The sequence below is a fragment of the Argentina silus genome (assembly GCF_951799395.1).
Source record: "Argentina silus genome assembly, chromosome: X".
Taxonomy (NCBI): domain Eukaryota; kingdom Metazoa; phylum Chordata; class Actinopteri; order Argentiniformes; family Argentinidae; genus Argentina; species Argentina silus.
In genome coordinates this window covers 47489794-47502293 of record NC_139653.1, presented here as the reverse complement: position 1 = coordinate 47502293, position 12500 = coordinate 47489794, and the positions used below count along the sequence as shown (strand labels likewise).

The window sequence follows — 12500 nt, the reverse complement described above, 5'->3', positions numbered from 1 at the left end:
TAAGTCTCCAATTACCTGTTCATAATTATGCAATCAACCAGGCCTGACATGTGAGGATCTTTAATTAAAGGTTCTGGCAAGTCGCCATGAAATGGTTCCAATTGTGTTTTGTGTCAAAGTTGAGTATCATTTTAAACATCCACCAAAATTGTAACCCCAAAAAACAGCAATAAGTACGATAAAACACTTAACTCAGCTTTCTAGTCTGACAGTTCTGAGGGCTGTATGGGCGTTGACTTTGCACTCTTGATTGACAGCTCTCTTTCAACACCTCCGACGGTATGTCGCACAAACAAACAAACTCACATGGCTACCTACAGATGGCGCTAGCAGGGAGAATCGCTCTCATTCAGCCATGTATGCATGAACCTTCTGACTCAGATTTCAAAGAAGAGGCAGAGGTCCCACCACAACGAAACTTGCGCTCTGCGCAAATTGTTACCGAATGGTGAGTTTAGCCTGTTTACCAGATCCACCATAACCTAGTAGCAGAAGGGGTTGTAATGCTATGGCTAGCTAAACAAGCTAGGGCAGTAGTGTGATGATTGATTCTAAAATGTTTTGAATGTAGCTAGCTTACTGCGTTATCATACATGACATGTATCTATTAGATGTGCTTATACTTCTGTCCTTTAATTACCAACTATTTACCTACTGTTGTAATGTGTAAATACTGAGGTAATTCAATGACTTGGCTAAGATGTTTATAGTTATGCACCTGTCAGTATAATTCATCACATCAATTCAATGACCCCCATTAGCATACTGTACACCTGGCACCCTATGGTGAATTATTGAACACTAATACTTAGGACAGTATTCACAGCTATATTTCTCTATATCCCATGTACAGGTGCACATGTGGAGAGTGGCAGATAATGCCCACAGAGGTGGAAAACCTTTGCTGCCGAGAGGTTACACTGGTGTGTATGAATCATATGAAGCAGTTTCTTTCATCGCTGGTGCATGTCCATCTTGTACAACTTAATTCTTCAATAGGTAATTAACAGGTGTGGAGAGCTTCTTGGAGATCGCAGGTGCATGACCTCACACCTTGGCCTGGAGCCTGTGTGCCTGAACCCCTATTCCCTCCAAAATACACTCAATCAGTACAGGGCAGACCAGGGACCCATACCAATCAGACAGAGAGCATTGTTTTAAAAGTTCCTAAACTGAGTAAACATCTGAGTTCTGGGAAAAGTTAATCTACAGCTTCTCTCTCTCACACACACATACAGGAAAACCCGTCCCGGCCAATCAAACTGTTTGAATCACCACCACTCACAACCAATCACACATAGCGACCACTCTCCGCCAGCCAGCCAGCCAGCCAGCCAGCCAGACAGCCAATCACGTCGATCTCCTCTCAAGGTACCAGTCATTAACTAAGTCTCCAATTACCTGTTCATAATTATGCAATCAACCAGGCCTGACATGTGAGGATCTTTAATTAAAGGTTCTGGCAAGTCGCCATGAAATGGTTCCAATTGTGTTTTGTGTCAAAGTTGAGTATCATTTTAAACATCCACCAAAATTGTAACCCCAAAAAACGTCAATAAGTACGATAAAACACAAAACTTTCTAGTCTGACAGTTCTGAGGGCTGTATGGGCGTTGACTTTGCACTCTTGATTGACAGCTCTCTTTCAACACCTCCTACGGTATGTCGCACAAACAAACAAACTCACATGGCTACCTACAGATGGCGCTAGCAGGGAGAATCGCTCTCATTCAGCCATGTATGCATGAACCTTCTGACTCAGATTTCAAAGAAGAGGCAGAGGTCCCACCACAACGAAACTTGCGCTCTGCGCAAATTGTTACCGAATGGTGAGTTTAGCCTGTTTACCAGATCCACCATAACCTAGTAGCAGAAGGGGTTGTAATGCTATGGCTAGCTAAACAAGCTAGGGCAGTAGTGTGATGATTGATTCTAAAATGTTTTGAATGTAGCTAGCTTACTGCGTTATCATACATGACATGTATCTATTAGATGTGCTTATACTTCTGTCCTTTAATTACCAACTATTTACCTACTGTTGTAATGTGTAAATACTGAGGTAATAACCTGTCAGTATAATTCATCACATCAATTCAATGACTCCCATTAGCATACTGTACACCTGGCACCCTATGGTGAATTATTGAACACTAATACTTAGGACAGTATTCACAGCTATATTTCTCTATATCCCATGTACAGGTGCACATGTGGAGAGTGGCAGATAATGCCCACAGAGGTGGAAAACCTTTGCTGCCGAGAGGTTACACTGGTGTGTATGTATACAGTTTTCTTCATCGTTGGTGCATGACCATGTTGTACAACTGAATTCTTCAATAGGTAATTAACAGGTGCATGATCTTACATCCTGGCCTGGCATGATCTTACATCCAAAATACACTCAGTCAGTACAGGGCAGACCAGGGACCCATACCAATCAGAGAGCATTGTTTTGAAAGTTCCTAAACTGAGTAAACATCTGAGTTCTGGGAAAAGTTAATCTACAGCTTCTCACACACACACACACACACACACACACACACACACACACACACACACACACACACACACACACACACACACACACACACACACACACACACACACACACACAGGAAGACCCGTCCTGGCCAATCAAACTGTTTGAATCACCACCACTCACTACTCACACATAGCGACCACTCTCCGCCAGCCAGCCAGACAGCCAGCCAGCCAGCCAGACAGCCAGCCAGCCAGCCAGCCAATCACGTCGATCTTCTCTCAAGGTACCAGTCATTAACTAAGTCTCCAATTACCTGTTCATAATAATGCAATCAACCAGGCCTGACATGTGAGGGACTTTAATTAACGTATTAATTAGTTGAATGATAATAATGTGATTTTGTTCTCTGGAACAGAAACTCCAGTCACCCAGGCATCGCTACACCCCTGGAAACGAAGAAGAGGAGTAATTACCAGTTCAACCAGAGAGCTCTCTTTCTCACTCTCTCTCTCTCTCTCTCTCTCTCTCTCTCTCTCTCTCTCTCTCTTACTTATCACAACACACACTTCTCAGAGCAGCACAAACATTAATTCAGACAAAAAAACTGGGGGAGTCGAGGACTGGAGGAAGGAGAGGATGGGAGGGAAGAGAGGAAGGGAGGGAGGAGAGGACTGGAGGGAGGAGAGGATGGGAGGGAAGAGAGGAAGGGAGGGAGGAGAGGACTGGAGGGAGGAGAGGATGGGAGGGAAGAGAGGAAGGGAGGGAGGAGAGGACTGGAGGGAGGAGAGGATGGGAGGGAAGAGAGGAAGGGAGGGAGGAGAGGACTGGAGGGAGGAGAGGATGGGAGGGAGGAGAGGAAGGGAGGGAGGAGAGGACTGGAGGGAGGAGAGGATGGGAGGGAGGAGAGGAAGGAGAAGGAATAGAAGGAGGAGAAGAATGAAGGGAGGCGAGGAATGGAGGGAGGAGAGGAAAGAGGACAAGTAGCTCTCTCTCATTTATAGTAGTAGAGCGTTCATATTCTTTTAAATTTTTTCGGTGTTTTTGTAACCGAGTTGTAAACTCAAATTCAAATAAGCAGTACGTCTTCCCACTCTGTTTCACATTGCAACAATCAGGACACAGCGGAGGCTGGTGGAGGTAGACATCGGAGGACGGGCTCATTGTAATGCATGGGAATAGACGCGTGTTTGATACCATTTCCTCATTCCGTTCCATGCATTACAGTGAGCCCGTCCACCAGCCTCCTCCACTGGCTGAGGCTGAGGTGGTGTTAGTTCGACTCCTCCACTGGGTGAGGCTGAGGTGGTGTTAGTTTGACTCCTCCACTAGGTGAGGCTGAGGTGGTGTTAGTTTGACTCCTCCACTGGCTGAGGCTGAGGTGGTGTTAGTTTGACTCCTCCACTGGCTGAGGCTGAGGTGGTGTTAGTTTGACTCCTCCACTGGCTGAGGCTGAGGTGGTGTTGGTTTGACTCCTCCACTGGGTGAGGCTGAGGTGGTGTTAGTTTGACTCTCATGGCTCATGTCACCGAGTGTGTGTGTCACAGAGTGTGTGTTGTCACCGAGTGTGTGTGTGTGTCACTGCCAAGGGCCGCAGTGTAATTGATGCCTGGCGTTGACAGGTTGTCTGGAGAGAGAGAGAGAGAGAGACAGTGAGAGAGAGAGAGAGAGAGAGAGAGAGACAGTGAGAGAGAGAGAGAGACAGTGAGAGAGAGTGAGAGAGAGAGAGAGAGAGACAGTGAGAGAGAGTGAGAGAGAGAGAGAGTGAGAGAGAGAGAGAGAGTGAGAGAGTGTAATAATTACAGGTATTTGAATAGTCCCCGGCGACCTTTGGTTCTCAGACGATGAGGAGTCAGTTTATCCAATTAGATTTAATAAGAGGCTCCGTTTATCAGGTAATGGTGTAGTCCCCCTGAGGGAGACTGATATTGTCTCGCTGTCTTTCAACCGATACAGTCATCCTTTTTCTTTTTCTTTTTTATATTGTTTTCTTTTTCATATCTCGATGGAGCGGTGGGTGAAGGACGTCGTAGGGCAGGGTTATCTTCATGCCTGTTTTTTTCACACGCATGTAGCAGGCATGCGTACACAGGCACGCACACAAATAATTCCATCATGCATGCCAGCATGCATTTCCTTTCCAACAGACCGCCATAGAATCGAGGGGTTGTGAACTCTTTATGTAAGACAAAACTTCCTAATGAGCTCCAACTCTGAGCAGTTCCTCTCTGTGCATGTTGCACAATAGCCTCTCTTGGACTTGAAACACTGTGTATGATAAAAGCTTTGTTTGTTTATTCAGGCCTTTTGAAGGCTCCTATCCGGATATTATTAAAGCTCATCAAAAGAAATAAAAGATGTGCAGATCAAAGGAAGCTCAAATCTCTGTAGTATTTTCTGCTTCTAAACACAGAGTATGGCCAACACAACGTACAGCTCAGCCAACGTTACATCAAATATAAGCGTTTTGTGTTGACTAGGCAGCGGTTGAAGTCTGTGTGTGTGTGTGTGTGCGTGCGTGCGTGCGTGTGTGCGTGCGTGCATGCGTGCGTGTCAAATAGCCATCATGATAGATACATTCTGATAGATACCTCCCTCATTGCTGCATGATCGGATTTGGTAGATGCTAAGTGGGAATTCCCCTGCCGATGGTTACCCTGATGTTCCATTCTAGAATCTCTCTCATTCTATAGTTTTTGGGTTCTCAAATCTCTGGGTTCTCGAATCTCTGGGCTCTAGAATCTCTGTGTTCAGGAATCTCTGTGATCTAGAACCTCTGTGTTCCGGAACATCTGCGTCCTCGAATCACCGGGGGACTGGAGGAACCTTGCTGACAGCAGCTGTGATTCTATTGGAGAAGATTGATTATCGCTCATCAATAAAACAACAGTATGCTAAATGGCTATAATGGAGAGAGGAGTGGAGTGGATTGATGGTCCTCGGAGACTGGGGCTGCTGTCACTGTACTCCCCAGCCACTCGAAACATGTCACATCTCTCAACATACGCAGATAGATCACATTTCCTGACTCTGTGTTGCGACATGGTTGGGTTTTATTTAACGCAGGCGAAAAAGAACCTCCCATTGCATCACAACTTTTCTTGACACTGAGGAATTTCACCCATGAAAAATTTATTTTGAAGCCGTTAGTCTGTGGCCGACCTTGGGAAGTGGAAACCAAGGTGACTGCAGTACTGCGTTCCTCTAGCCTGAGTAGAGATTATCGTCACGAAAATGCAGTAGAAAATGAGAGGAGACATCGGTTAGAGAAGGAGCAAAACGTTGCGACATGACCCCCCCCCCCATCCTCTTCTCTTCTCTTCTCCTCCCTTCTCTCTCTCCTCTCCTCTCCTCTCCTCTCCTCTCCTCTCCTCTCCTCTCCTCTCCTCCCCTCTTTCCTCTCCCCTGTTCTTCCCTCTGTAGTTTGTGTTGTTTTATATAGATTTCAGCCTCTGCACCAGACAGCCGTTAGCTTTTCTGGCTAGCGTCCATTCTAACAGCACTCTCGGCCTAAGTGAGCTAGCGTCCATGCTAACAGCACTATCAGGGCTGCTCCAGACCCTGTCGCTCTGACCTTGCCCGCCTGCCTGCCTGGTCAGCATGTTAACCAGTTGATCAGTGGAGGTAGAAAGCGTAGGACGGGCCCATTGTAATGCATGGAATGGAATGAGGAATAGTATCAAACATGCATGCATGTAGGCTGTATGCAGTGTTCTCTGTGTCCATTCCAACCAGCATGTTGTATGTTTGTACGTTGGATGTTTTCATGACATGCATGTTGCATATACAGCCAGAGGCGGTCATGCTGTCTTACAAGCCTGCTGTGGCCCTACAGTATACTAAGAGGTGTCCATGCCTTCTAACCAAGCGTGTTCTATCCAGGTGTCCATGTTAAAACACACATGTTGTATGTATTGAATATTTCATGCATTCTCAACATGCATGTAACAAGCGTGTCACTTGTCGGTGGTGTGTAGGTTGCGTCACGACCCCGCTTGTTTTTATAACGTTGTGTCACAACCTTCTCTTATGTCTGAATAGTGACACGTCTCTGCTTGGCGTCTACAGCGCCGCTGGTTTCCTTTGGCGTCCCTCAACCGTCTCATTAGTTATGCGTAATGAGGTGGTGCGTCAGGGCGTTCTCTCTGAGAGACGAGGGGGTCGGGAGGTCGTGAGCAAGGGGCAGCCAGTCGGCGAGGTTCGCCGGCCAGCGAGCTTGAGATGGTCATTAGAGACAGAGATAGACAGATGTTATTTCTATTAAACCTGGCTGAATAATGACCAGGTTGGCCAAGACCTCACCCTCCCTCCCTCCCTCCCTCCCCCCCTCCCACCTCATCCCCACATTGAGATTCAGACAGTAATGAATAATCATGTGCTTCCGAACGGAACAAAATGGCATCACTTTCTTCGTAGGGGATCTTAATGAGTGTGTGGGCGTGGTGAGCTCCATGCGCCTCCCTTCCGTTCCTGTAAAAGCAGCTATATAACAAAAAAAACCGCCAACATGCTATGTGGAAGTTGGGGACCCAGAAAGTGGAGAGAGAGAGAAGAAATTAAAAAGAACTAGCAGCAGACAAAACAATGCTGCCTCGGTTGCTATAGGGACCTTAATCAGGCCTGGCCTGAAACTGCAGCTGTGTAGTTATTGTTCAGGATCGATTATTCAGGTCTGGCGGCCTGTCCTGTGCTGGTCCGGTGTGTGTGTGTGTGTGTGTGTGTGTGTCTGTGTGTATGGTGTTGGTTGTTTTGTGGTTGTATTGTGTGTGTGTGTGTGTGTGTGTGTGTGTGTGTGTGTGTGTGTGTGTGTGTATGTATGGTTGTATTCTACGTGCATTGTTGTCAAGCTTGGGGGATCCTCCAGGGTCCGGCCCTGGGCCCTTTCGACATACCCAGCGCTGTGTTGTCTTCTGCAGGCTAAGCTTCCTCTCTCTTTGTCTCAGCACCCAGAGGGCTGTGTGGATATATGGAGAATGCTGGTGCTCATTGTGAGCTTGTGCTGGATCCATGATCTATGGTGCAGCGTTCTTTTTTTTCTTTCTCCGGCCCTCACCCAGTCCTTCTCGCCTTTGTCTAATTGGCTGAGACCCCGGGGTCGGATAATCCGTGTGAGGCTGGCGGTACGGAGACAACAGAAACCAGAGTCGGCGCCAAGCTAAAGTAAGCTAAGCTACGTAGCAGAGTCGGCACTAAGCTACAGTAAGCTAAGCTACGTAACAGAGTCGGCGGCAAGCTAAAGTAAGCTAAGCTACGTAGCAGAGTCGGCGCCAAGCTAAAGTAAGCTAAGCTACGTAGCAGAGTCAGCGCCAAGCTAAAGTAAGCTAAGCTATGTAGCAGAGTCGGCACTAAGCTACAGTAAGCTAAGCTACGTAGCAGAATCAGCGCCAAGCTAAAGTAAGCTAAGCTACGTAGCAGAGACCGGCACTAAGCTACAGTAAGCTAAGCTACATAGCAGCTTCCTGGTTGAAACAGATCACAGGGAGAGAGGGAGGGAGGCAGGGAGGTCACAGTACACTTGAAGAATAACAGGCTGAGGAAATTGAAACCTCCAACTCCAAATCTATTTATCCCATTGTTCACTTCACTGATAGAAGGATAAACCGACTACTTTATCAGTCAGCACATTGAAGTAAATCATTTAAAAAGGCTTTGAAAATATTCTATACACTATTCCAGTCTTTTAATTGAATGATCAGAGTGTTTAGTGTATTCATTTCCCATCTTGACTAGCATGTCGAGACATTACATTATGGCATCATCAAGTATTTAATCAGACAGACTTAGAAGTGTTAATCATACTCATTGTGTGTATGTGTGTGTGTGTGTGTGTGTGTGTGTGTGTGTGTGTGTGTGTGTGTGTGTGTGTGTGTGTGTGTGTGTGTGTGTGTGTGTGTGTGTGTATGTGTGTGCGCGTGCGTGTGTGTGTGTTAATCTTACTGGATTAAATGCATTACACCAAATGGTGGTTATGTGGAACTCCTATACCACACTGTTATGATGCAGCAGACCAGCCGGCTTGTTTCTCTTTTCTTTTTTTTTTTAGAACCAAATCTAAAGAATTGTAAAGTCCCATTTTTTTTAATCACGATGTTATTGCTCTGATTTGGAACCCAACCCTTGTGAGTTCCTTAAAGAGAAGTCGAGGAAAAGTTTGTTGTCAAAAATCTTATTCCGTATTGATTTGTGCGGCAGATGTGCCATAAACAATACAAGGTAGGATGAAAACAATATCACCGTGAATAGTCGCTCTAGATATCCAATATCACCGTGAATAGTCGCTCTAGATATCCAATATCACCGTGAATAGTCGCTCTAGATATCCAATTTCGTAACGCCGACGGAATAAAGAGCTGGAGTCGCAGAGATAGGGCTGCACAATGGCATCAGCGCTCAAAAGCATTCTTTGTAACTGATGCACTGAAAACTCACTCTGGCATAGGACTGAAGGCCTTCAAAGCATGTCATTTTCCCCTACGTACAGATATACAAACGTGCACACACACCAAGCACAGATACACACACACACGCACGCACACACACACACACACACACACAGCTAGACACACACACAGCTAGAGCCCCAGACACAGCTAGGCTCTCAGAGCCACACACACACACACACACAAACACACACACCGTCCTGTAGCCCACGTCGTTCTCCTCTCCAACACCCTCCTCAGGCTGTGAGATTTGAATAATGGGAGAGGGAGAGGGAGACAGAGGAATGTAGTAGCCAACAGTGTTCCCTGCTGCTACAGGAGGAAGGGAGGGATAGAGGAATGGAGGGTGAGCAGGGGAGGCTGGTGGAGGTAGAAATCGGAGGACGGGCTCATTGTAATGCATGGAACGGAATTAGGAATGGTATCAAAACACGTTTGGTATCTAAATCCATTCCATGCACTACAATGAGCCTGTCCTCCGATGTCTACCTCCACCAGCCTCCCCTATTGGAGAGAGAGGGGGAGAAGAGAGAGAAGCAGCAGAAGGCGTTTTTGCTGTGTACACTGCTGCTTCAAAGATGGAGAGAGGGAGAGGAAGGGGAAGAGAGAGAGAGAGAGCGGGAGAGAGAGGAGGGAGACTGATCAAGAGAGAAAGAGAGAGGAAGGGGAAGAGAGAAAGAGAGAGGAAGGGGAAGAGAGAGAGATGGAGAGAGAGGAAGGTATTTGCAGAGCACCCCACAGTGACAAGAGAGGCTGCTGCTTCCTAGGGCTATAGGTGTCACGCTAGGGAGAGGGATGGAGAGAGAGAGGGATGGAGAGAGAGAGAGAGGGATGGAGGGAGAGAGTGAGAGATGGAGAGAGAGAGGGATGGAGAGAGAGATGGAGAGAGAGGGATGGAGGGAGAGAGAGAGAAATGGAGAGAGAGGGATGGAAGGAGAGAGAGAGGGATAGAGAGAGATGGAGAGAGAGAGGGATGGAGGGAGAGGGAGAGAGATGGAGAGAGAGGGATGGAAGGAGAGAGAGAGGGATAGAGTGAGAGATGGAGAGAGAGGGATGGAGGGAGAGGGAGAGAGGAATAGAGACAAGGATGGAGGGAGGGATAATAAGAGAGAGACAAGAAAGAGAGGGAAAGGCAGAGAGAAAAGAAGAGGAAGAAAGAATGAAAAGAAAGAAAGACAGAGACAAGGAGGGCTGTCGGCAGAGAAAGAGGGGTGAAGAGAAAAGGAAATGGCTCCCCCTGTCATTCTACGCAGCCCTCCCTTCCCCTGCTTTTCTCTAGCGGAAGAGAGAGAGAGGGAGAGAGAGAGAGAGGGAGAGAGTTATCCATTAATCAGAAGCGAATCACCACTTTTGGCTGAATAAGAAAACACTCAGGAGAGCTCTCTAAATCGCTAGGGTCAGGAGATAGTGGGAGGGGCCGTTCACAGTGGAATCAACTACCCTAACGCCTGATCGGGTTACCACGGCAACCACGTCACATCGTTGTTATTACTATTATTATTATTATTATTCAAAGTGGACAAGCTTGGAATGAATGGGAGAGGGAGAGAGTGGAGCGTCCCCCCCCCACCCTGCTTTCCCTACGCCCCCTCACTCCACCATGTCCCTCCCCAACCTGCCTCCCCTACACCCCCCCACTCCGCCACGTCCCCCCGACCCTGCTTTCCCTACGCCCCCTCACTCCACCATGTCCCTCCCCAACCTGCCTCCCCTACGCCCCCTCACTCCACCATGTCCCTCCCCAACCTGCCTCCCCTACGCCCCCCCCACCACGTCCCCCCCATCACATCCCCCCCACCCTGCCTCCCCTACGCCCCCCCCACCACGTCCCCCCCATCACATCCCCCCCACCCTGCCTCCCCTACGCCCCCCCCACCACGTCCCCCCCATCACACCCCCCCCACCCTGCCTCCCCTACGCCCCCCCACCACGTCCCCCCCATCACATCCCCCCCACCCTGCCTCCCCTACGCCACCCCACCACGTCCCCCCCACCACGTCCCGCCTACCCTGCCTCCTCTACGCCCCCCCCACCCCACCACGTCCCCCCCACCATGTCCCCCCCCACCCTGCCTCCCCTACGCCCCCCCATCCGGCCCCCCACCATGTCCCCCCCACCCTGCCCCCCACCATGTCCCCCCCACCCTGCCTCCCCTACGCCCCCCCCCACCCTGCCTCCCCTACTCCATACATTACATTACTGTATTTACGTTGACACACTTTGCATTCTTCCTCAGGACTACCTAATTTATTATAAAGGACAGGATGCCATTTGTCTGAAAGCTTTTTACGACGGCCCGAGACCCTGTAATGATACCACACCATCCATTTTCTGCTGCACGTGTATTATGTAGATCTATCGCCTCGGTGCGTATGTGTGTGTGTGTGTGTGTGTGTGTGTGTGTGTGTGTGTGTGCACACAGCACGCATGTATACGTGTGTGTGTGTGCACACAAGTGAGTGTGTGTGCGTGTGTGTGTGTGTGCGCGCGTGCATGTGTAGTTCCCAGCATTATATATATGCATTGGCATATTTAAGATCCAGTACTACCTTCACCATCTCTGATTCATTATGAGGAGATAGAGAGGGGAAGGGAGGGGATGAGAGGAGAGGAGAGGGGAGGAGAGGAGAGGGGAGGGGAGGGGAAGAGAGGGGGATACCGTTACCGGCACCGTTACTGCCGATGTCATCCAGGAAACCCGCTGTATAAGAAATAACGCCTTCCCTCTCTCACTCTTCGACGTATCAGGCTACCACGGAGATGAAGCAGCCTGCTTACTAGGCATGATGCAGGGCCCCTCGTCCTCCTCTGACTGATGGTTCAGTGCCCACGCTTCGCCAGGGCTATGCCAGCACGTTTATTTATTTACATCCTGGTCCCTGGGAGCATTAGATATTTAGATATCGGATATATCAGTGAAAGTGGAGGGTGAGTGAAAGAGGGTGACACTGGATGACAGATGCTTTAAATCCTACACTACGCCCCCCGTTTATTTACATCCTTCACACACACACACACACGCACACACACCCACACACACACACCTCAATTTAGAAAGCAAATATATCAGTGGAAGTAGATGGTAAGTGAAAGAGGGTGACGTGGCCCTGTCGGTGTTAGCTTACATAAGAGCAGGAAGGCGGGGGTGGTGGTACTGTATATAACTGCATGTGAATTGCTTGTAAATTGGAGGGAAACATAGTTTCATAAGTATGGACTTGGGCTTCTCATACTCACCCTCTCTCCGAGTGTCCGCCGAGGTGGGCGGCTGTGGATTGGATGACCACGACAGCGTGCTCTCATCTATCTATTTGTGTCTTTTAATTTCTGTCTTTCTCCAAACAGAGCTCAGCGGCAGGGCCTGCTGTACGCTACAGATCCCTGTGTGCAGCTCAGCGTGACGGTCTCTGCTGCTACCATCAGGGCTGGGTTTGGGGAGAAGACCTATAGTAGCTGCTATAGGAGACATGTAGCTGCTATAGGAGACATGTAGCTGCTATAGGAGAAGACCTATTGTAGCTGCTATAGGAGACATGTAGCTGCTATAGGAGACATGTAGCTGCTATTGGAGAAGACCTGTT

General features: G+C 48.4%; 1 protein-coding gene across 1 annotated transcript in view; it reads left to right on the top strand.

Annotated features, from left to right (window-relative positions):
* nlgn1 (neuroligin 1) overlaps window positions 1–12500 on the top strand; it is a gene marked incomplete at both ends in the record, with an annotated part of 138578 nt that overhangs the window by 80248 nt on the left and 45830 nt on the right. The window contains one exon of the mRNA XM_083694768.1: window positions 5251–5321. Coding sequence (XP_083550894.1) covers window positions 5251–5321 — 71 coding nt within the window. The remainder of the gene's footprint in view (window positions 1–5250; window positions 5322–12500) is intronic.